The 26,078-nt window shown below is 36.5% G+C and overlaps 1 protein-coding gene across 2 annotated transcripts in view; it reads left to right on the top strand.

Annotated features, from left to right (window-relative positions):
• Positions 1–26,078, top strand: part of adam12 (ADAM metallopeptidase domain 12) — a 127,694-nt gene that overhangs the window by 99,297 nt on the left and 2,319 nt on the right. For both annotated transcript variants that reach the window (XM_067369625.1, XM_067369626.1), the window contains 10 exons: positions 3,626–3,803; positions 4,935–5,024; positions 5,975–6,170; positions 6,252–6,360; positions 8,943–9,141; positions 11,800–11,877; positions 17,055–17,163; positions 17,247–17,382; positions 19,277–19,409; positions 21,533–21,748. In XM_067369625.1, coding sequence (XP_067225726.1) covers positions 3,626–3,803; positions 4,935–5,024; positions 5,975–6,170; positions 6,252–6,360; positions 8,943–9,141; positions 11,800–11,877; positions 17,055–17,163; positions 17,247–17,382; positions 19,277–19,409; positions 21,533–21,748 — 1,444 coding nt within the window. The remainder of the gene's footprint in view (positions 1–3,625; positions 3,804–4,934; positions 5,025–5,974; positions 6,171–6,251; positions 6,361–8,942; positions 9,142–11,799; positions 11,878–17,054; positions 17,164–17,246; positions 17,383–19,276; positions 19,410–21,532; positions 21,749–26,078) is intronic.

Below are 26,078 nucleotides of genomic sequence, written 5' to 3'. Positions count from 1 at the left end.
CATACATACATAACTAGTCATTTTTATTAGCATGCAAATTTGTCATCATATATGACATGCATTTGCATGCTACTAATGTCTCCTGAGCTTTGAAAAGACAAAATGCTTATTAAGAACTATTTTTCTTTTTGCTAGATGTTTTATGTTTATTTAAAATATATTTAAATGAAGTTTTACAAGATGAACCATATTCTTGTTATTAAATGATAAACAAAAACAGAAGTGTGATCATTTGCATTTCAGGTCTTTTAAATGTTACAAATGATGGCTATCAAATAGAATGTTTTTTTAATTGAATATAATTCCCCATTTTTGATTTCGGCGATATTGTCTTTGATAGTATTTGTTATTTGATCAAAAAGAAAGTACTGTAAATGTATCACCCTCTTCTGGTAAATATCAACCAGCATGGTTTAGAGTACTTATTAAGGAGGTAAATCAGGGAAGCTGTATTTGTTAAGCTAATTAAGTAGCCTGTATCCAAAGCACAAATATACAGACAGATGGGATTTAAATAATGTCCATTTGTAAAAATAAGCTCAACACAATTAAATATGAATCATTTGATAAAGTCATATCCTATGATGTGCTCTTTGAAAGGCTGATGTTTGAAGTCCATACGAGAACCATAAGAGCTGGGCGAATTACAGCGGTTCCTGTGTTTGACAGCATTGACAGATGTTTCTCGCCGCATGACATCTCGCAGCAGACTCTTCACAATCACATCAGAGCCAATCAAATCCGCCTGTGCCAAACAATTTCAATAATTCAAGAGCTGTTACTGAATACAAACTCATCACAATCAAACAGGACGCGAGCAATCTTCAACCCCGAGAAGAAAAACAAGCAACAGGCGTGTTATGAGGAACACACATTAAAGTTTCCAGTCTGTGCTTCATCTTTAGCCAGTTAAGCATGTTGATCATTTAAAGAACTAATATTCAACAGCAGTGCGGTCTGAAGATGACATCTGGCTGTGTTTGTGTTCATGAGAAAGCACTGAGGCATGCTGGGACTGCATTCAGTTGATTAAAAAATACAGTAAAACTTTTATATTGTGAAATATGATTACAGTTTAAAATAACTGTTTTCTATTGTAATATATTATAAAATGTAATTTATTCCTGTGATCAAAGTTGAATTTTTTGGTATGAACTTTTCTTGATTTCATATAAAGGAAATAAATCTTTATTTTGATATTTGTGCCAATAACTTTACTTACATAGGATAAGTAATAATAAATAAAAAAGAGGACGTAACAACATCTATGAGTGTCTGCAACCTCCAGTTGTGCAGCATGTGTTGTATCCCAACCAATCAAACTGATTTAATCCGTCAGGATGTTTATCCATGTAGCGTTCAGTGTGTTAATGAAACCGTCCGACTGCAATGATTCACTTTGAATCCTGCAATCATCATCACTAAATCTTCCTAAAAACCCTCACTGATCACAGATGGTTTTCACGATCATGAGCTCATCAGTCCAGTATCATAATATGTGCCATATGCTTCTCTCTGGGCGCTCTCACGTCGCTGTCAGTCAGACATGAGGGTTGTAATTTCTCTGCGAGTCTCTGGCTGTGAGTTGGGTTGTTTGTAAACTCGAGATTTCGGCTGTGGCTAAATATTTTGTTACACTCCACAGGGGAGCATTGATATTTTGAGTGGATTTGTGGGCCATTTTTACTACTCGTGTGTGTGTGTGTGTGTTTGTGTGTGTCAGTAATTGCAGTGAAATCATCGCCACCATGTGTGGAAGTGTTTCTGTTATTGTTGTGTGTCTTGTGCAAACAGAGAACTAAAGCACTTAAAGGGATAGTTCACTCAAAACTGAAAATTATCCCTTAATTTTATCACCCTCAAGCCATCCTAGGTGTATATGACTTTCTTATTTCAGCCAAACACAATTGGAATTATATTAAAGGTGCCGTAGAACGTTCTTTCACAAGATGTAATATAAGTCTAAGGTGTCTCCTGAATGTGTCTGTGAAGTTTCAGCTCAAAATACCCCATAGATTTTTTTTTAATTCATTTTTTTAACTGCCTATTTTGGGGCATCATTAACTATACACCGATTCAGCGCGCGGCCCCTTTAAATCCTCGCGCTCCCTGCTCCCCGAGCTCTCAACTATAATACAGTGTATAAACAAAGTTCACAGCTAATATAACCTTCAAATGGATATTTACAAGATGTACGTCATTCATACTGCATGCATGCATCAGATCATGTGAGTACAGTATTTATTTGGATGTTTACATTTGATTCTGAATGAGTTTGATGGTGCTCCGTGGCTAAAGCTAACATTACACACTGTTGGAGAGATTTATAAAGAATGAAGTTGTTTATGAATTATACAGACTGCAAGTGTTTAAAAATGAAAATAATGACAGTCTTGTCTCCGTGAATACAGTAAAAAACGATGGTAACTTTAACCACATTTAACAGTACATTAGCAACATGCTAACGAAACATTTAGAAAGACAATTTACAAATATTACTAAAAATATCATGTAATCATGGATCATGTCAGTTATTATTGCTCCATCTGCCATTTTTCACTATTGTTCTTGCTTGCTTACCTAGTCTGATGATTCACCTGTGCACAGATCCAGACGGTAATACTGGCTGCCCTTGTCTAATGCCTTGAACATGAGCTGGCATATGCAAATATTGGGGGCGTACATATTAATGATCCTGACTGTAACGTAACAGTCGGTGTTATGTTGAGATTCACCTGTTCTTCGGAGGTCTTTTAAACAATTAGATTTATATAAGAAGGAGGAAACAATGGTGTTTGAGACTCACTGTATGTCATTTCCATGTACTGAACTCTTGTTATTCAACTATGCCAAGATAAATTCAATTTTTCATTCTTCAGCACCTTTAAAAAGTATCCTGGCTCTTTCAAGCGTTATAATGGTAGTGAATGGGGCTCAAGATTTTGAAACTCCAAAAAGCGCATCCATCCATCCATCCATCCATCCATCATAAAAGTAATCCACACGACTCCAAGGGTTAATAAATGCCCTCTGAAGTGAAGTGATGTGTTTTTGTAAGAAAAATATCCATATTTATAACTTTATAAACTACAATCACTGGCTTCCAGCAATTGTTGGATGCGAGTTTAGTTCTGGTGGAAGAGTAAGAGGATCGAGCAAAACACAAGTCACGAATTAGAAGTCTAAATAAAGTGTTACCCTGTTTCTATGTGGTTTTTAGGTTATAACAGTGATATTTGCGTACGCAAACACTACAAAATGAACACAAACCAGTCTATTAGAATCTTGGTTTGTTGGATAATTCAGTCCAAATGAAGCTAAACTAGCCCATGTGTGATATGAAGTGTTAGTTCACACACACACACACACACTTCCCGCTGCCTCCAATTTACAGCTCAGAGAAGCTGGAGAAGACATTCAGTGTGATTATTTTTTTACAGGCCTAGGACTCTTATCTCTTGCTGTTCTCTCCTCTGGGACTCCTTTCATTGGTCCTCGTGCCAATTAGCACTTACAGGATGATGTCATTTTCTTGGCACAAGCTCAAATGGCTGATTGGTCATTTATGTGTGCAAATGTGCAATTTTCTTTCAAATCATCACTGAGGTCATATTTCTTCTTTCAGGTACCCTTTCCCTACAGTCTTCAGTACATGCAGCAAGAAGGATCTAGCGGCGAGCTTGGAGAAAGGTGTGGGCATGTGTTTGTTCAACATGCCGGAGGTGAAAGTGCTCTACGGAGGCCAGAAATGTGGAAACGGATACGTCGAGGAGGGAGAGCAGTGCGACTGTGGAGATGTGGAGGTACGTCAGAGCTCAGAGAGTTTACATGTTTCCCACAAGTGCTGCGATTTCCACACTCTCCAGTGATTCATGCATCATTAGCAATCGCTCCTCCAAATCTGCGGCAAACGAAATTAACAGTTTCTGCAGCCGAGTGTTTTCTGCGACCATGCTGTGAGAAGAAGCACAAGAAGTGTTTTGGGAATGAGACGCATCTGTCACACCAGACCGGGAGCTTTTGAGAGGACCGCAGAGAGAAGCCTGTGTTTGTGTCGGAGCGCTTCAGGTGTTTCCTGGGGGTTTAAATGTGTTCGTTGATGTCTTTGCTGAAATGTTGCTGGCAGTGCAGTACTCATAGCAAAGACACACTGTAACAATGTTCTGTGTCTGGGCATCCGCCGTCAACAATGCTCATGCTAAATTTATGGCACAAGAATTTCCACACAGTCAGCAGTCAGAAAGAAGCATCTGGGAAATTATTTAAGTACTTGAAGGACTCGTACACATATGCAAATATACATGAGTTGCATTTCAATTAGGAATATTCATCACCTTTGTCACACGTTTGGTGCCCGATCTAGCCAAGTCACATTTATTTATATACAGTGCTTTATACAAAACAGACTGTTTCAAGGCAGCTTCACAGCAATAAATCTAGAAAATAAGGTTTATGGCCAGAAAAATTGGACGAGGATGCTGTCACTGCATAAAGTTATCAAAACATCATTTCAGTTTGGCTAAATGTGTGTGAACTGATTATATGACTTTATTATGTACTCTAACTTTAAAAAGTTTGGGGTCGGTAAGATTTTTTTAAAATGTTTTTGAGTTCTCATGATCACCAAGGCTGCTTTCATTTGATCAAAAATACACTGAAAACAGTAAAAATGTAAAATATTATTACAATTTACATCTTGTTTCTATTGTAATATATTGCATGCAATTTATTCCTGTGATCAAAGCTGAATTTTCAGCATTATTACTCCAGTCTTCAGTGTCACATGATCCTTCAGAAATCATTCTAATATGATGATTTGATGCTCAGAAACATTATGTTGCAAACAGTTGTGTTGGGTCATATTTTTGTGGAAATCGGAAAACTTTTTGTCTTGTGAGGAATTGTTTTGAACTGATGAATCTGTTTGTCTGCAGGAGTGTCTGAATCCCTGCTGTAATGCCAGCACATGCACACTGAAGGAGGAGGCTGTGTGTGCGCATGGACAATGCTGTGAAAACTGTCAGGTAATTCGTTGAATCCGTCATAATTCACTTTATTTGTTGCACTCATTTATACCTTGGAAATTTTATCTATTTAACATTGAAAATGTGCAGAAAAAATATTTATTTATTTATTATACTTAAAGGTAACATCAATTCAAAAACATTTATTTATATATTTATCATTTTACGCTGGACTGCTTCCCAAACGAGGGTCGATTTAACGCTGGATTTGCACAAAAGATGCACATGACGGCACATGCTAGTGGATGAGTTGAATCAACTCCACAGCAACTACATCAATTTATCCACTAACCATTCAGAAACGACTAAAAGTTGTAACTTCTTCCTGAGTCTCTCCATCAGTGTCAACTCCGGTTTGAACAATGTAAGGCTGAACACCGTCTTCATTTTGGCTGCGTGAGATTCTCCAGCTTTGTTGTTGTTGAGCTGTTAAAGCTCCGCCCTCTTCTGGAAAGGGGGCGGGAGCAGCAGCTCATTTGCATTTAAAGGGACACACACAAAAACAACGTGTTTTTGCTCACACCCAAATAGAGGCAAATTTGTCAAGCTGTAATAAATGATCTGTGGGGGATTTTGATCTGAAACTACACAGACACATTCTGGGGACACCAGAGACGTATTATACATCTTGTAAAAGGACATTATTGGTTCCCTTAAACATTAGCTTGAAATAAAACAATGTAAAAATTATATACTTAAAATATTTACAAAAGTAGGCTATTAAAACACATTATACGCCTAAATAATTAAACATAAAAAGTAAATAAAAGTGCATATTATCCTAAAGCGATACTGATTTTTATTATTTCGAATAACGTCCTGCTGAATCATTTACAATAAGGCCAGGAATATTAAAAAAAATAGAGATAAAAAGTATTAGACAGTCGATTTCATGTTGACTGAAATCATTCTATTCATATTAATACATCATGATGTGTTTGTCTGTATAGTTGAAACCTGCAGGGACTCCGTGCCGTGAATCCAGTAACTCCTGTGACCTGCCGGAGTTTTGCACAGGCGCCGACCCTCAGTGCCCTGCTAATGTCTACCTGCATGACGGACACACCTGCCAGGGTGTAGACGGACACTGTTACAACGGCATCTGCCAAACACACGAGCAGCAGTGCATCACACTCTGGGGACAGGGTGAGTACAGTGTCTGGAGGAGCCACTACTGCATCTGTCTGTACCTGATACATGACTGGTACGGATGTATATGTTTGGCAGGTGCAAAACCGGCTCCAGGAATCTGTTTTGAAAGAGTCAACTCGGCTGGAGATCCGTATGGAAACTGTGGAAAAGATGCAAAGGGGTCATTTGCCAAATGCGAAGCACGGTAGGAGAACATATAAATTCTGAGTTCAGTAATGCTGGAGCAATATTTGAGTATAAATATAAAAATAATAAATACACTAATGCTCAAAAGTTGGGATTGGTAAGATTTTTTATGTTTTTAAAAGAAGTTTTGTCTGCTCACCAAGGCTTAATTTATTTAATCAAAAATACAGTAAAAAACAGTAATATTGTGAAATATTATTACAATTTAAAATAACTGTGTACTATTTAAATATATTTGACAAAGTAATTTATTCCTGTGATCAAAGCTGAATTTTCAGCATCATTACTCCAGTCTTCAGTGTCACATGATCCTTCAAAAATCATTCTAATACGCTGATCTACTGCTCAATAAACATTTATGATTATTTTCAATGTTGAAAACAGTTGTGTACTTTTTTTTTCAGGATTCCTTGCTGAATAGAAAGTTCAAAAGAACAGCATTTATCTGAAATACAAAGTTTTTGTATCATTTTACACTACCGTTCAAAAGTTTGGGGTTAGTAAGAAGTTTTATTTTTATTTTTTTGAGAAGAAATTAAAGAAATTAATACTTTTATTCTGCAAGGATGCATTAAATCAATCAAAAGTGGCAGTAAAGACATTTATAATGTTACAAAAGATTAGATTTCAGATAAACGCTGTTCTTTTGAACTTTCTGTTCATCAAATAATCCTGAAAAAAAAATATTGTACACAAATATTTTGTACAATTGTACAAATTAAATGTTTCTTGAGCATCAAATCATCATATTAGAATGATTTCTGAAGGATCATGTGACACTGAAGACTGGAGTAATGATGCTGAAAATTCAGCTTTGCCAACACAAGAATGAATTACATTTTAAAATATTTTAAAATAGAAAATGGTCATTTTAAACTGTAATAATTTTTCACAATATTACTGTTTTTACTGTATTTTTAAATAAGTAAATGCACCGTGAGCAGACGAAACTAAAAAATGTGATTTAATGACAAACACAATTATAAAAATAAATAAAAGTAAAACTTTAAGTTCAGTGTTGCTGGAGCAATATTTGATTTTAAATGTAGAATTAATAAACAAATTATTAATAGAAAAAAATAATAAAACATAATAAAAATAGAAATAAAATACAAAACATGAAAAAAAATTTAACTGATGACAAAACACAATTATAAAAATAAATACAATTAAAAAAAAAACTTTTTTTCATGTCTAGTCATGGCTTGTTGGGGCATTATAAATTCATACAATTGATAATTAATATAATATTTATTTGCCAATGGTTTCATATTTTTCTGTTACTTTTTATATTTTTTTGCTGTTTCCTAATTGTTTAGATTTAGCCTATAATAGGTAGTTTCCATTGTGACAACATGCCCCGCTTTTGGGCACAAATGAAACGTGTTTTTTTTGTTTTGTTTTTTTAAGCCAAGACTTAAGGGTTTGTGTAACAGAAATTTACTTTTAAAAAATAAACATTCACTGGTGTAAAAACAGTGTGACAACTAGCCCCGGTCTTTCATAAATGGCAATGTGGAAGTAGCATCACCACAAGTATGCGAGTGAGGGTTTTTTTTTTTTTTGCATGATTTTGAAAGAATGATGTTTTTTATTGAGTTTACTTCAGGACAACAGAAAATGAAAAGAGCCTTCAAATCCTCTGAGGTCTCTGAGTGTTTATTTAGTGAGTGGGAGTGTTTTTCTTTTAAAATTACTCTTTAGATTTAAATTAAATTTTAAATGTATTTCTCTCATCAGTTTGTTCTCGTCCTGTTCTTTATTGACTGACTGTCTCATACACGCACAAAGACCAATCCACTGAGAAATCAAACACTACCGTCAGACAAATAACAACACGAGCCTTTAAAGTGGAAGAGATCAGAAGCCTATTGAAAATGTCACAGTAATTTGCATATGCAGGTAACACCTGTCATACATTCTGCTCTAATTGAGCTTAGATTGGCTGCTTTATTAAGTGCTTCACGGATCATATCCTCGATGAAGTAATTACTCTAATGACTGAAGTGGACAGACGGAAAGAGAAACGGGGAAGGGACGGTTTTCAGACTCTAATGACTCTTTATTTTGGCCAAAGGGACTCGAGCCACATTCTGCTCTCTCTCTGTCTGTCTGTCTGCGTCTCTTTTTGGACGCGACTGCGTGAGAAACTACCCTGTGAATGCAGTAATTGGTCTTTAGTGGAGAGGATGCCTCATTATTTCTCCATGTTTTGGCTGCATTGGAATCAAAGATGTCCGTCCCATAACCACGATCCTCTGCAGAGGAAGCACACTTCAGCACTGTGAAAACATGCCATATGTGTCAGTCTGGGAAACTGGCTGATTCATGACATGGGATCTGTTAGCTATGGAAATGTTACACAAATGAGTGTTTTTAAACTGTGGGGTCGCAACCCAGAAATGGGTCACAGGTCAGTTCAGACAGCTGGAGAAAAAGCAAGGCTAGATGTAAATAATAAAATGCAGAAAACAATATATATATAATGCATTTCAAAATAAGAAGTTTTTTTTTAAATCTTTGAAATCTTCTTTGTAAAAAATTGTGCATCTCAAGTAGTTTCTCGCTGTTGTTTTCCAGAGATGCTAAATGTGGGAAGATCCAGTGTCAGGGCGGAGCCAACCGGCCGGTGATCGGCACCAATGCCGTCTCCATAGAAACCAACATCCCACTCCAGGAGGGAGGGCGTATCCTCTGCCGTGGAACTCATGTGTACCTGGGAGACGACATGCCGGATCCGGGCCTTGTGCTCACCGGCACCAAATGTGGAGAAAACATGGTAAAGAGAGTGAATAATGAGAAGATGTTTATTTAGCTAAATTAAAAGCTTATTTTAATTTATCTCAAGCTTATTTAGCCCTTAATCGGCTCTTGAGGTCCAGCTGACAGTTTCCTTTGTTTATAAAAAGTGTTCCCTTCATCTCAGGGGCATAAAACTCGGTGACTTTTCTAAACATGCACAAAAAATCTGGGCTTGGTTTGGTTGTTCTAAAGGTGTGTAAAAAAAAAAATCACTGTTTTAGTCCTTTGGGGTCATTGAAAATGAATGGGAAAATGATTTTTTTTTTTTTTTTATTTTTTTTTTTTCATTTGTCAAAATAAATAAATAAATCCAGTATAAATCTGAAATGTTCTACATTTCCATAAAGGTCTGGTCCTAGACCATAAACAGAAAGTGGAACTAACTTTCTATCTCATACACACACACACACACACACACAAACACACACATGTGTGTGGCTACAACAGAGGGCATTTTTATAGAAATTGGCAAATAAAATCAACAAAACTGGCCTAAATATGAACAATTTTAATTAAAGGTCTGGTCCTTGACTATAAGTACAAAGTCGAACAAACTTTCTATCTCATACACACACACACACACACACCTATACACACACATAAACACAAACAGACACACACATGTTTGTTTTTGTGAATTGTGGGGACTTTCCATAGACTTCAATGCATTTTACACTGAACAAACTGTACATTCTATCCCCCTACCCTGCCCCTACCCCTAAACCTAACCCTCACAGGAAACTGTGCAAACTTTTACTTTTTCACAAAAACTCATTCTATATGATTTATAAACCCATTTACATTGTGGGGACCGCTGGCTGGTCCCCACGATGTAGGTGAACTCAGGTTTATATTACATCATGGGGACATTTGGTCCCCACAATGTAATATAAACAAAAGCACCTACACACACTCAAACACACACATGTGTGTGACTGCAACAGAGGGCATTTCTGTAGAAATTGGCAAATAAAATCAACAAAACTGGCCTAAATCTGTAAAATTTTACATGTAAATAAAGGTCTAGTCCTTGAACATAAACACAAAGTCGAACAAACGTTCTATCTCATACACACATAAAAACACACATAAACACACACGTGTGTGACTGCAACAGAGAGCATTTTTTAGAAATTGGCAAATAAAATCAACAAAACTGGCCTAAATATGAACAATTTTACATGTAAATAAAGGTCCGGTCCTTGACTATAAACAAAGTCAAACTAACTTTCTTTCTCATACACACACACATATACACACACATAAACACAAACACACACAGTCCCTGTTGAGTACGTATTGACCTCTATTGGATATATGTGGTCATTGCACTTTCTTTCTTTAACTATAATTCCTAAATTTTTTCCACAAACCTCTAGATGGTAGTATTCTATCCCTACCACATAGAGCAATGTCCAAATACAATTTAGATTTAATTAAGTTCATCATTAAAGTTATTTTTTATCAAAAATCAAATTTTCATAAGCCAATTTTTGGCATAGGTAAGTAATTGTGCAGTAAATAGGTAAAAAACTACAAAATAGCACATATAAAAAAAATGTTTATTTCCTTATGCAATCGCTCTGTAAAAGTTTGGGGTCAATCTGACCCCAAAGGACTAAAACGTTGGTACAATTAAGATGCGCTTAAGGGTTAAATCAGGCCCGTGTGGATCAACAACATCAGGACTGTAATGGGTTAAATTACTTTGCTATATTGTTGCTATAGGGCAGGTGTCCAACCCTGCTCCAGGAGAGCTACCATCTCTAACCCTAATCAAACACACCTGAACCAGCTAATCAAGGTGTTCAGGGTTGCTTGATAATTACAGACAGGTGTGTTGGCGCAGGGTTGGAACTGAAGTCTGCAGCTATCCAGGCTGCTTGGACACCCCTTCTATAGGGTATTATTATAATGATTATGATTGTTGAGTGTATATATATGTATATATATTTAAAAAAAACAGCATTATTTTCCTGGCTGAAGTTATAACTTTACCCATGACTAGATATACCTAAAGCAGTGCATTATGAAATATGTTGAAATGTCACATCATGGCAAAACAATAATAATAAAAAAGAGTTCATTATGGTGTTTTTTTTCTCACTTTGTAAATATCTTTTTTAGCCATTGTCACTTTTGGTGTCATTTTTGCTCCGATCCCTAGTTTATTTTATATATATATATATATATATATATATATATATATATATATATATATATATATATATATATATATATATATATATATATATATATATATATATATATATATATATATATATATATATAAATTTTTTTTATTATTATTTATTTTATTTTTTTCTATAATATATCAAAATCAATAAGAAGTCTTTGCTGCAATAACTGCACATTTAGTCAGAATTGAGTCATGACTGAAATCAGGGATGTTAACTAGGGAAATAGTGGCATCATTGGTTACACCAAACGACCCTGACATCACAGTATTACAGCGTTGTAAACCAGTAAGTGTGTGTCAAACTGAATTGCATGTGACACATTTGCTCCTGTGAGGACATTTGGATGGATCACTGCTGAATGTCAGTATGTTTGGGTGGAGTTGAGCTGATGACTCAATCATCACTAAATAAAGTCTGTCTCTGTGTGTCTCCAGATGTGTATAAACAGGCAGTGTCAAAACATCAGTGTGCTCGGAGTTCACCACTGTTTGGCCAAGTGCAGCGGACATGGGGTGAGTTTTATCTGTCCATCACAACGTCAGTTTCACTTGGAAATATATCTGAATGGTTGGCGAACATCATTTAATGTTGAACCCAAAAAACCAGTCTGAACTTACCATGTGACTTACATATCAGCATAAGAAGCTCATACAGTGAAATGTTCCTGATAAGATGAGGGATCTTTGCTGAATCTAATGTGGTGTTCATGTCAGAATTACCATAATTACACAATAAAAACTCATCTTCATGTCCTCAGACTCATAAATGATTCATTTCTGTGGCGACACTCATAATGCCAAAATGGGCTCAGAGTGACTTTGTTAGTAATGATGACTGCAATAATTAAAGTATTTGTATAGCGCTATTCACAATTCTTTCAAAGCAGCTTTACAGAAAATCATGATGTAAATGTTTATAATCTCTTAATATCATCATGCCTTATAGCTGTATTTAGCAGATTAGATATGGCTGATAATATAGATTGCATTTTGTGATGATACAAGCAACCAAGCAGTTAGTATATAGTGCCCTCCACAAATATTGGCACCCTTAGTAAATATGAGCAAAGGCGGCTGTGAAAATAAATCTGCATTTTTTATCCTTTTGATCTTTCATTCAAAAAATTCACAAAATTCTAACCTTTCATTGAAGTAAAGCAATTGAAAGTGGAGGGAAACTCACATTATGAAATAATGTTTTTCTCTAAAACACGTTGGCCACAATTATTGGCACCCCTATGAGTAAAATATCTCTAAAGTATATTGCCATTCATATTTACATTTTTTAGCACACCAGGGTGATCATGAACATGAAATTGTCCAGCCGTGACTTCCTGTTCCACAGGAATATAAACATGAGGAAACACAAAGGCCAAATTCCCTTAATCATTCATCACAATGAGTAAAACCAAAGTATATAGTTCTGATGTGCAGCAAAAGATTGTTGAGCTTCACAATATAGAAAGTGGCTGTAAGAAAATAGTTGAAGCATTGAAAATCCCCATTTCCACCATCAGGACAATAATTAAGATGTTCTAATCAACTAAAGTTGTTACAAATCTGCCTGGAAGAGGACATGTGTCTAAATCATCCTAATGTGAAGTGAGGAGGAGAGTTTGAGTGGCCAAAGACTCTCCAAGGATCACAGCTGGAGAATTGCAGAGATTAGTTGATTCTTGAATCTCAGAAAGCCTAAAAAAATTATCAAACAGCACCTACATCCCCATAAGTTGTTCGGGAGGGTTTCAAGAAAAATCCTCTGCTCTCATCCAGAAACTATCTCCAGCATATTCAGTTGTCAGACAAGACTGGAACTTCAAACTGGACCGGCTTCTGTGGTCAGATGAAACTAAAACAAGAGCTTTTTGGCAGCAAACCCACCAGATGGATTTGGTGCACACATGGATAAAAAGTACCCCATGCCCACGGTTAAATATGCTGCTGGATCTTTAATGTTGTGGGCCTATTTTTCTGCTGGAGGTCCAGGTGCCTGTACCATGATGGTAGATGAACAAACTCAGGGTTATAAGATTAGTTTCAAGTTGACAAAACCAAACCACTCCAATCTGGCTTTGTTGGTACCATGATGCTGATCAATAACTTTCTCTGTCAACTCAGGCTTTGATCCTGAGTTTGTGAAGTGTGTGCACATGAATCCGTGACATCAGTGGTGAACAGCCAATCACATGCCTCGCAACATGATAAACTGTGATTCGCTTCTCACGAGAGAGCCAGCGCGATTCAATTAGCTGAAAATGAAGAATTTAAACGCATTTACACTAATGGAAAATACTTGTCTGTGAAAGAAGACAAATAAAAGAAATGATCTTTCTTTATCAGTCCAAGTGAAAGTTGTGAAGTTAGTTTATATGGTTAATAATATATAGCGATAGAGACTCAAACATACAAGCTCACATGTAGTCATATTTAAATAGTATATTTACACCTTATTTATATTAACCTACAAATGATCTATATATATATATATTTATATTCATTGAAACTAATTGCTTAATAACAACTGTTAAACTAAACTTGCATGTGTGTAATGGATTAATAAAAATATAGATCATATACAAATCATATATAAATTATATTATCATTAAAACCAGACAATTTCATCATTAAATATTTGTTTTTACTATATAATGACCTTTAATTTGGAGGAAGAGAAACTGGGGGAGTGACTTTATAGCGTTGGGTGTGTCAGTGTCACTTAGCTTACACCTGATTGGTCCAATTTCAGTTTGAGATCTCTAACCCTGAACATAACCTGCCCCGGAGCAGGTTAGCCGTGGAGCATAAGTTACCATGGCGATGAACACCGCTAAAAGCCAAGTCACTAATATAATCAAGTGCAAACTAATCTGACACTTTCCTGGCTAGCCAGCTAATCCAGCTTCATGGTACAAGCCCCAGGACAACTTGTTCAGATATATGGTATCATGGATTCCACCAAATATCAACAGATAAAAAATCAAAACCTGTCCGCTTCTGCTAGAAATCCAACAATGGGCCGTGGTTGGATCGTCCATCAGGACAATGATCCAAAACAAACATCAAAACCAACACAAAAATGTGTCACTGAGCACGAAATGAAGCTTCTGCCATGGCCATCCCAGTCCCCTGACCTGAACCCTAAAGAAAATGAGTGGAGTGAACTGAAGAGAAGAAGCACCAACATGGAGCTGGAATCTGAAGGATCTGGAGAGATTCTGCATGAAGGAATGATCTCTGATCTCTGGTCAGGTGTTCTCCAAACTCATCAGGCATTATAGAAGACTCAGAGCTGTTATCTTGGGAAAAGGAGGTTGCAATAATTGGGTGCCAATAATTGTGGCCAGCGTGAACTAGAGAAAAACATTTATTTCATAATGTAATTTCCCCCCCCACTTTCAATTGTTTTCCTTCAATGAAAGGTTAGATTTTTGTGAATGTTTTTTTTTTTTTTTTGAATGAAAGATCAAAAGGATAAACAATGCAGATTTATTTTCACAGCCTCCTTTGCTCATATTTACTAAGGGTGCCAATATTTGTGGAGGACACTGTATATCGCTTTACATGAATATACTGTATGTATGTGGATATAGTTGGATATATATAACCAACTTTATATAAAATGCTGAACGATGATATAATTACATAATCTACATTCTTACATTCAGGCGGTTGAGATTTGCTTTATTCACCTTTATATTCTTTCACATAATATTAAAGAACACATATGTAACATGAGATATATATCTAAAATATTGAACGGAAATATGTGTTGAAGGTGCTGTAACTACTTTTACCTTTGCTGGTGTTTTGGTTGTTTTTACACAATGGTCAAAGTCAAAGCTTTAATGATAAATTGAATTTCCAGCTCGTAATTATGTGTTTGACTATGATGTGAATGTGATTTTTACAAGTTAGAAACATAAAATTATAGTAATTCTGTTGTTGTTGTAAGTTTTTGAATGAAAAGGCTCAGAGAGAGAATAGAAAATGTCTTTTTTTTTCACAATATGATTTCAAGAAATGATTTTTGTTATGCTGAACATAATTATAGTAATTTTGACATGACTCGAATGCAACTAAAAGCCACCTTTATTTCACGTGGTCCTCTCTCTGTATTGTAACGTAAGACTCACAAATGCAGCAACAGAATGGGTCAATCAATCGGCCTTAATGAGCTTAACTTTAATAACACATTGAGTCACAACAGTGGAAATCTGAGGAACAAAATCATGATGCGTCTTCATGTTTTTGTGACCGGTACTCTTTCATTGACCCCATCATTAATCATATAAATTAGGTTTTATTAATTCATTCTGCAGGTGTGTCTGAAAGCTCATGATGGATCCTAGTTGGAAAGCTATTTTTTTTGTTTTGTTTCTGGTGATAGTTTTGCATTGCCTGGTGGAGTTCCTGCTTTTTAAAATTTCCATTTAATTAGGGAAAGCATGTTTAGATTACTGTAAAGAGGAGTCCAGATGAGATCTGTGTAAATATTGAGGGGCGAAACTTGACATAGCGAATGTGTTTTATTTCCAGCATTATAAGAGATCTCACAATGAAAACAGTCTTCCTGATGAACAGGTTACATGTTTGTGCAGATAGTGAGAAACAGATAGTGGAAGTCAATGAATGAGCTCATGAATCTCCAGATTAGATCAAGATGTTCATCTGAGTCCAACATCTGCAGCTCATCACCACCAAGAGTGAACAACCAGAAACAAATGCTGTCAAATGGAGAAAAAGGAAGTGTTTGGGTAGATGTTGAGGAGGTTACAGCTTGCAAACACACACGTATTGACCATGAAGACATGTTCCTACCAATGTTGAAAAATGAATAATTCTCTACAATATTTCTGGCAATCGCAGTTGTGTTGTATATTAAAGTCATGTTTTCATTTGTAAAATGAAAGTATTATATTTACATGTGACAATTAAATTGTGAGTTTACTAGGGAGGTTAATCATATGCCCAGGTAATATTTTGCCTTAAATGAAATTAAACCTGCTGTATTTTAGGACCATTGATAATTTTAACATTGTCAGTGTGTTTATTGCCATGATAATCAACCATGTTTAAACACCCAATTTTCATTATAGTGCAAATGAATCATATTTGCAATTAGTGTTTTTGTCTTGTTTTCCATTAAAGATCTAAACATCTAAACATGCTTAAAACAAGATCAATTTACTTGAAAAGGAAAATAATAAGACATACTTTTAATATTTTGATATATAATATGCAATAATAATATATTTATAAATCTATTGTTTTTCTTATGGCTTTGGAAAAGGTAGTGGAGAAATACTTGCATATTTACATAAAAATATTATTTATTTATTTTTACATTTATTTAGAAATACTTGCATATTTACATAAAAATGATTACATTTATTTTATTTTTATATATAATATTTAATAATAATATATCTTTTTTTTTTTTATAGCTTTGGCAAAGTAAGTGGAGAAATACTTGCATATTTACAAAAATATTCTTTCTAAACAAGTGATCTGTATAGTTATTTTTTTTGAAACTATGTTTTTCTTATTTACATTGGAAGGTGTTCTTACTGCTGTTAAAACTACACCTGTGCTCTTTCGTTTTTCCGTAATGTAAAGTAGATCCATCCGATTATTAATACAGTAATCATACAGAGCCTGATGTGACTGCTGTGCTGTTGTCTCATGCGCAGGTCTGTAATAACAATAAGAACTGTCACTGTGAGGCTCTGTGGGCTCCTCCGTTCTGTGATAAAGCTGGATTTGGAGGCAGCATGGACAGCGGCCCGATGAGACCGGCAGGTATTAAACATGACTGCTGTTCTGCTCTTCAGCAGTGTCTTTTCAATTCACAAATGTGTATATACACTTCTCTGTTCATGCAGACAGCAGCAGTGTGACGGTGGGCATCCTGGTGGCGTTTCTGTGTCTGCTGTGTGTTGGAATAATCGCCTGCATTAAGAGGAAAACTCTGCTCAGTCTGTTCTTCAGCAATAAGAAGAACACCATCGAAAAACTGAGGTATTAAAAATGTGCACAGCTGAAATAAACATTCAATTTGAAGGATCAAGAGGCCATGCTATAGAGCAAATATAAAAGGATGTTGTCGGGCATGAAAATAACAGTATATAGTTGTGTTCCCATCCACTTATGCACCACGCAACATTATAATTTGGTAATATTTTATTGCAGTGGTCCACTTTAGACATTCTACTAACTATATGTAACTTTGCAACTACATGTCAGCTAACTCTCATTAGAGTTTCAGTCTGCTTAATATCTGCTAACACTTTATTTTGATGCTCCCCAACAGACATTCTGATTTTAAGTAACTTTGCAAGTAACTAACTAACTAACCTAACAGTCTACTTATGAGAGTACTAGTTAGTAGAATGTCTAAAGTGGACTATTGAAATAAAGTGTAACCCATAATTTAGTTTTTCAAGACCATTTTCTGACCCTTCGAGCTGAACAGGCAATTTTTGCTACTTGCTACTACTCATAATTTTATATGTAAATGAGTTGCACCATGATTGGCTAACCTCTGTGCACTGCCATATAGTTCATGATGTTAATCAGGGTGGGGAAAGTTCCTAAATTCTGAATATGCATTGATATGTAAATGTGGGTTAATTTGCACATGATTGTCATGCTATAAACGTACAGATTTCCACTTTGCAGTCTGGGAATGGCTTTACATTGTTAATGTTACAATAATGCACATCACACTGTCAATCTCAGAAGAAAAGGTTCTATATAGAACCTTAAAGGGTTAGTTCACCCAAAAATGAAAATTCTGTCATTTATTACTCACCCTCATGTCGTTTCACACCCGTAAGACCTTCATCTATGAAACACAAATTAAGATATTTTAGTTGAAATCCAATGGCTCCGTGAGGGCTGTATAGGGAGCAATGACACTTCCTCTCTCAAGATCCATAAAGGTACTAAAAACATATTTAAATCAGTTCATGTGAGTACAGTGGTTCAATATTAATATTATAAAGCGATGAGAATATTTTTGGTGCACCAAAAAAAAAAAAAACTAAATAACGACTTATTTAGTGATGGGTGATTTCAAAACACTGCTTCAGGAAGATTCGGAGCACAATGAATCAGTGTATCGAATCAGCTGTTCGGAGCGCCAAAGTCACATGATTTCAGCCGTCGCCAGTTTGACACGCGATCTGAATCATGATTTGACATGCTGATTCATTTGTGCTCCGATGCTTCATGAAGCAGTGTTTTGAAATCGGCCATCACTAAATAAGTCTTTTTTTTTTTTTTTTTTGGCGCACCAAAAATATTCTCATCGCTTTATAATATTAATATTGAACCACTGTACTCACATGAACTGATTTAAATATGTTTTTAGTACATTAATGGATCTTGAGAGAGGAAATGTCATTGCTCCCTATGGAGGCCTCACGGAGTCATCGGATAAACTAAAATATCTAACTAAACTAAAATATCATTTAAAAAAAAAAAAATATTTTTATTTGTGTTCTGAAGATTAATGAAGGTCTTACGGGTGTAGAACCACATGAGGGTGAGTAATAAATGACAGGATTTTCATTTTTGGGTGAACTAACCCTTTAAAGGGTTCTGTCAGGATCTTCATATATAGAACCTTTTAGGGATCATTTTATGAATTTAGTTTTAATTAATTCATTCATTCATTTAGTTTTAATTCAGTTTTTTTTTTTTTTTGAGTACATTTTATGAATGAAACAGCTCGTACACATACTTTATCACTAGAAATAATTTCAATAACCCATTAACATGAAAGTGTTATGCAATCATTTGAGACATTTCTTCTTATAGAATGTTTTTGGCATAAAGAGTTCTATATAGAACCCCACTGAACCTTTTTTTCTAAAGAGTATTCTCTGTTTTTACTTTTCTATTTTTACAGGTCTGTGGGACCCAACAGGATGAACAGTCCAGGTCACACACTTTCATCCGCTCACACTCAAACACACTCCATGTACAGAACGTCTCCTCAACGTCAGACTACAGCTTTACCACAAAGTGCCAGCATATATAAGGTGTGTGTGTGTGTGTGTGTGTGACACAGGCTCTCCCTTATCACTCATTTGCATTTACCATACATATGCACTCACACATATGCATATATTACACATCCCCTCACACATATTTCATGTTTGTACATAAGCAACATGCATGCATATGTGTCACTATTTTATTACATCTCTGAGTGAAAATTGGCCCTCATCTCACGCTCCAGAGGTTTGTTTAATAAAAAGCACAACAAAGATAAATTGAGCGTTCAGCGCTTGAAACCTGCTCTTTAGCTGTCAGACCACACAAACTCTATACAGCAATTCACAAATTGTTGGAAAATCAGTAGAGACGCCTGTCAGCCAGATGGATTGTGGATGCATTTGTGATCTCAGGGCTGTTGTTGAGAAAAGCAGTTCTGTGATTAGAGGATGTGGAAAGTACAGCGACTGACCCCTGTGGTGCAGCGGAAACCCTGCGCTGTGAGACTGAGATTGTTCAAAAGTTTGGGGTCAGTGAGATTTTTTAATGTGTCTTATGCTCATCGAGGCTGCATTTCTTTGATCAGAAATACAGTAAAATAGTAATACTATGAAATAGAAAGTTCAAAAAACAGCCTTTGTTTGAAATAGAATTTTTTGTAACATTATAAATGTCTTTGCTGTCACCTTTGATCAATTCAATGCATCCTTACTGCATAAAAGTAAAATTACTATAAAAAACATTTATACTGACCCCAAACTTTTGAACAGTAATGTATTTTAGCCAAGAATCAACACTGACTCACACTCAACATATGTCGTCCCAAACCCGTATAACGTTCTTCTGTGAAACATAAAAAGGTTCACAATGCTCTTTAACATACAATGAAAACAGACAGTGATAAAAAAAAAAAAAAACAGTATTATTGTATAGAATATAATATTGTAAGTATATTCTGAAGCCATGCAGGAGCTTTGAGGAGCAGACTGAAATTTAAGTAGTAGTTTCGCAATAATCTTACTTGTAGTTTGCAAATCTTGTTTCTACTTCTGCATATTTATACAGAGTTAAACAACATAAGTATGAGTAAATAAGTAAATTTAGCTTTTTAGTGTGCTTTACTTTTAAGAACGCCTGCAGTATCTGGTCCTCATAATATGCGATGGTAACAGCATAGAGGATGTAGGTCTGTTTGATGTTAGGCAAGGTGAGGTTATACAGACACACATGCGGTTTCTGTCTCTCATCTCCTTTTGTTCTTGTCACATCTGGCTGCAGGTCAAGATGTGTGTATGTGTGTGTGTGTGTGTGTGTGTGTGTGTGTGTGTGTGTGTGTGTGTGTGCTCATATGAGACTCATTTGTATCATTTAAAAGGATAGTTCAGCCAAAAATGAGTCATCATTTACCCACCCTCATTTATTACCAAACCTATATGACTTTCTTTCTTCTATGGAACAGAAAAGGAGATGTTAGGCAGAATGTTCATGCTGCTCTTTTTCATACTGAATGAAACTAAATGATGCTGTCATGCACGTTTTCATAAATTGAATAAAATATAAATATTATATAAAAAAACTTAAAAGAGAGGAAAATTTGACATGTTGCCAGTTTACTAACTGAAATTAAATTAAATTTAAGTACTAAAATTTACACTTCATTGTTTTCAACTAAAAACAAGTGTGCCACACACATCCTAAAAAGTGAAGCCAAAGCATTTCGATTGCCCCCTGGTGGCTGGCTGCAGTATAGGTCAGAAACCCCGCCCTCTCCATGTAATCGAATGGGACGCGAGCCAAATTAAAAAATCCGACTGCACTTCAAATAATTTTTTCCAAAGATCGTTTCTGTCATTTTAGGTTGTTCTTATCACCCGGACATATGTTCAAGTATTCATTTTTCCATTAAGTTTGGTTTTAGTTAGTTATTTGATGCTATAAAAACAGGGTGTAACGTTAAGATTGTGCTTGGGATTGAGTCAGCGGGAGTGTGGGCAGGACCTTGATGCCGCAGCTCCACTACTGCACAGACTCTGGCTCCGAACGACATAATCTGCAATGACCGATACTGGCATATTTTGGTTTTCAGCGTGGTGGGATATTTCAGCTTTTTGTTATTCAAAGTCTGTGTGACATGAATCCATTGTGAAAGCATCATCTTTCTCTCTAGCCTCAGTCTCCTCTCCAGACGGTTGATTCTGTGGTCCCATCTCATGGTCTCCGCCGACTGCCCCAGTGCCCTCCGGTCCACCTCTCTCACCCGCTGCCGCTGACGCCACCACACACATACACACACTCGTCTCCACCCAGAGCCCCCCCACCAGCACTCGCAGCGGGAGCGGCTGTCCGCGGCCTGGCCTGCCAGAACGTCTGCAAGATCGCCATGGTGAGTGTGTGTAAAATATGCCAGTGATAATTAGAATGCTGCAGAAATTGCATAGGGTGCAACAGTGCAACAGGTGTTCTGGGTGGTTGCTAGAATGTTGCTAGGTGGTTGCTAGGGTGTTCTGCATAGTTCTTGATAGGGTGTTGCTGGGTGGTTGCTGCTAGGGCATTCTGGGTGGTTCTGTTTGCTAAAGGTATTGTTGGGTGGTTTCAAGGGTGTTCTAGATGGCTGCTAGGGTGTTGCTAGATGGTTGCTAGTGTGTTCTGTTTGGTTGCTATGTGGTTGCTAAGATGTTTTAGGTGGTTGCTGGGTGGTTCTGTGTGTTTGCTATAGGACATTGTTAGGTGGTATCAACTGTGTTCTAGATGGTTGCCAGGGTGTTGCTAAGATGATCTGGGTGGTTGCTAGGGCACTGTTAGGAGGTTGCTAAGGTGTTCTGTGTGGTTGCTAGGGCATTATGGGTGGTTCTGTGTGGTTGCTAGGGTATTGTTAGGTAGGGTATTTTAAGGGTGTTCTGGCTGGGACTGGGTCATTGCTAGGGTATTGTTAGGTTCTGGGTAGTTGCTAGGGCACTATTGGGTGGTTGCTATCGTGGTACTGGGTTGTTGCTAGGCTATTTTAGGTAGATGTTACTGTGTTAGGTTGATGCTATAGAGCTATGTGTGGTTCTGAGTGATCGCTAGGGTGTTGCTATGGTGTTCTGGTTGGTTATGGATGGTTGCTTGGGTGTTGTTAGGTGGTTGCTAGGGCATTATGGATGGTTCTGTGTGGTTGCTAGGGTATTGCTAGGTGTTTTTAAGGGTGTTCTGGCTGGGACTGGGTCATTGCTAGGGTATTGTTAGGTTCTGGGTAGTTGCTAGGGCACTGTTGCGTGGTTGCTATCGTGGTACTGGGTTGTTGATAGGGTATTGTTAGGTGGTTACAATGGTGTTATGGGTGGTACTGGGTTGTTGCTAGGCTATTTAAGGTAGATGTTACTGTGTTAGGTTGTTGCTATAGAGTTATGTCTGGTTCTGAGTGATCGCTAGGGTGTATCTATGGTGTTCTGGTTGGTTATGGATGGTTGCTTGGGTGTTGTTAGGTGGTTGCTAGGGTGTTCTGTGTGGTTGCTAGGGTTTTGTTAGGTGTATTCAAGTGTGTTCTGGCTGGTACTCGATCATTGCTAGGGTATTGTTAGGTTATGGGTGGTAGCTAGGGCACTGTTAGGTGGTTGCTACCGTGGTGCTGGGTGGTTGCTAGGGTATTGTTAGATGGTTGCAGTGGTGTTCTGGGTGGTACTGGGTTGTTGCTAGGTTATTTTAGGTGGATGTTAGTGCATTAGGTTGTTGCTAAAGAGATATGTGTGGTTCTGAGTGATCGCTAGGGTGTTCTGGTTGATTATGGATGGTTGCTTGGGTGTTGTTAGGTGGTTGCTAGGGTATTCTGTATGGTTGCTAGGTGCTTTCTTGCTGGTTCAAGTGAAAAGCTCTGTGATGTTCTGGTTTCTTTGGTACCTCCTTCAATGTGCGTCTATGGAACTTTTTCTTTTTCTCTGTCTGATACTGAGAAAAATAATAGCACACACAGTTTGATGCTTACAGTTGGGGGCTTGTTCAAATCAATGAGCAACAGCACCAGTAATAATAATAACATTGTATACACTTCTATACATGTCAGCAGGTACATTTTCTCTCATTCCCCTGCAGTGTTGCAATGGCGAGTTAGAGCTCATTTTTAGTGCACACTTTAATATTTTATAATAGATTTACAATTTAATGTCGGCGCTCCAGTGGTGTGAACAGGCCTCTTTCATTAGACCACTGTGTCGTATTAAATCTCAAGTGTGTTCAGAGGTTCATGCAATCCAAAGAAAACGCAGAGTGAAGCCCCCGGCCAGCCAATACAAGACCGAGTGAGTTGATCACAATGAAACAGAAAACTCAAGGTTTTGACATGTCTTAAAATAGTCTGCCTCAGACAGATTGACAAACGCAATTTAAAAATGTATTGCTGTGGGCAGCAGGTCATTGATTGGCTTAAGTTCAATATGGAAATAAATAATATTTTGATTTCTAAACCCACTTTTCACTCGTCTGGCACAACGTCTTGGAATTATGCTTTTCTAAGTGTGTATTGATATATGTGAACAATTTGATGAAATATCTGAATGATAAATTTATAGTCCTAATATAAACATGTTTAAAGGTGCAGTATGTAATATTGACAGCTAGTGGTTGAGATGGGTTCTGCAGTCCAAATTCAAAATATTTGAGAGAGTTGTTTTCCTTCTCCCTCCTCCTCAGACTCGACACTCAGTGTTGCCAAGTTTACGTTTTTTCCCATGGAATTGGGCTACCTTTGCACTGTTGCCACGGTTAGTATTTGTACTCCGTGGGTTGCAGTGATTTTTACACCCGGAACATAATTGGACTTATTTTGATTAGCAATTGGGCAATCGTTGTGCAGACCTGGCAACCCTGCTCGATGCACACTCGGGTTGCCAGATTGAGGACACGCAACTGGAACGGGAGAAATCAACAATGGAAAGCGACGAGCCTTACACTGTAAACGCATCTTCAAAATGTATTGTCTTAGAGCTTTTCAAATGGATGCCAAGGTTTTTAGGTCAGAACCTGCGATCCCTGACCTAGTTTGTTTACTGGCTTCCATGGCTGCAATTTGCTGTTTTTTTCCCGCCAACTGGCAACCCGGGGTGTTGAAATACTGCTGAGTAAATTGGCAGTGGGCGGAATCACACAGACCAAAACAAAAACAGACATTCTGACATGGGACCAATTGTGCCGCACAAGTCCTGAAAAGTGAAGTAGATGCATTTGTCTGCAGTATAGGTCTTAAACCCCGTCCTCTCCATGTAATCGAATGGTATGTGAGCCAAACTAAAAAAATCCAATTATATTGCAAATAATTTTTTCCAAAGATGGTTTCTTTCATTTTAGGTAATATCAGATAATTTAAGATAAATGTCTGAGGTGATTGAATGTCATGTTTTTGACTGTACCAGAGCAAAAAAATAGGAGGTCCTGCCCATGCTCCCACATTACATCCCATTTTATAGCATCAAAAAACTAACTACAACCAAATTTTCTGGGAACACAAACAGTTGAACATATGTCTGCATGACAAGACTTATTATCACACAATCTATTATAAGATTGTCATGCAGACATATGTTCAAGTTTTCGTGTTCCCAGGAAATTTGGTTGTAGTTTTTTGATGCTATAAAATGGGATATAATATCATGATTCTGTGGGAGCATGGGCTCATATTTTTTGCTCTAGTACAGTCAAAAACATGACATTCAGTCACCTCAGACATTTATCTTTAGCATCTTCTGATGGAGATGTAAGTGAATAATTGATCTACCATTTGTAAAAATCTCATTAAATGAGGCTCTTACAATCAGTGACAACAAAGGATAGAAAGTGTGCATTAAATAACACCGGCTAGAATAGAGTTTCTTGGTTCAAGTTAATTGCCCGAGCTGAGGTTATCTGTCTCAGATGAGGTTTATATGTGGACGGGGGAAGATGACAGTCCCTGAACCTGCCTGGTGTGTGATAAATTGTCGCAATTTGTTGGTTTGTCCCATAAAAACCCACTTGTAATAGGAGAGTCTTTGTCTCTTTTATAAGAAGCCTGTGGAGAGACAGTTTGCAGAAAGAGGAAGGAAGTGGATAGGTGAGGATGAGCCTCTCAGGAGAAAACAACAGAAAACCTTTAAAACACTAACACTTTTCTCCAAAGTTACTTACATTGCATTCAAGGTTTATCAGATCACGCATTACCTGGGAATTGAAACCATGACCTTGACCATATTTATTTATTTTTGTTTGTTTGTTTGCTTAAATAACTAGAGAATAAAAAGTTCTTCATGGAACTTCTACAGTTTTTACAGCATCTGAATGTAAAATGTCAAATTTAACCTTTTTTTAAATTAATTTATGTAAACTAAATTACTAAATATGCATTTAGCACATTTAATTAATGTTACTAACATCTTTTTATAATTTTTATGCATATCAAGAATTAATCTAAACTACACTATTTGATTTTTAATGTTTTTGAAAGAAGTCTTTTATGCATATTAGATCAATAATACCATAAAAAAACAGTAATATTGTAAAAAAATATATATATTATTACAATTTAAAATACGTTTTCTATTCTTATATATTGTAAACTCTAATTTAATTTATTCCTGTGATCAAAGCTGAATTTTCAGCATCATTACTCCAGTCTTCAGTGTCACATGATCCTTCAGAAATCATTCTGATATGCTGATTTGCTGCTCAAGCAACATTTCTTATCATTATTGCGACTTCATATTTTT

Source organism: Chanodichthys erythropterus, chromosome 19, assembly GCF_024489055.1.
Source record: "Chanodichthys erythropterus isolate Z2021 chromosome 19, ASM2448905v1, whole genome shotgun sequence".
NCBI lineage: Eukaryota > Metazoa > Chordata > Actinopteri > Cypriniformes > Xenocyprididae > Chanodichthys > Chanodichthys erythropterus.
The sequence above is the reverse complement of the archived record's forward strand: the minus strand, read 5'-3'. Positions and strand labels throughout refer to the sequence as shown.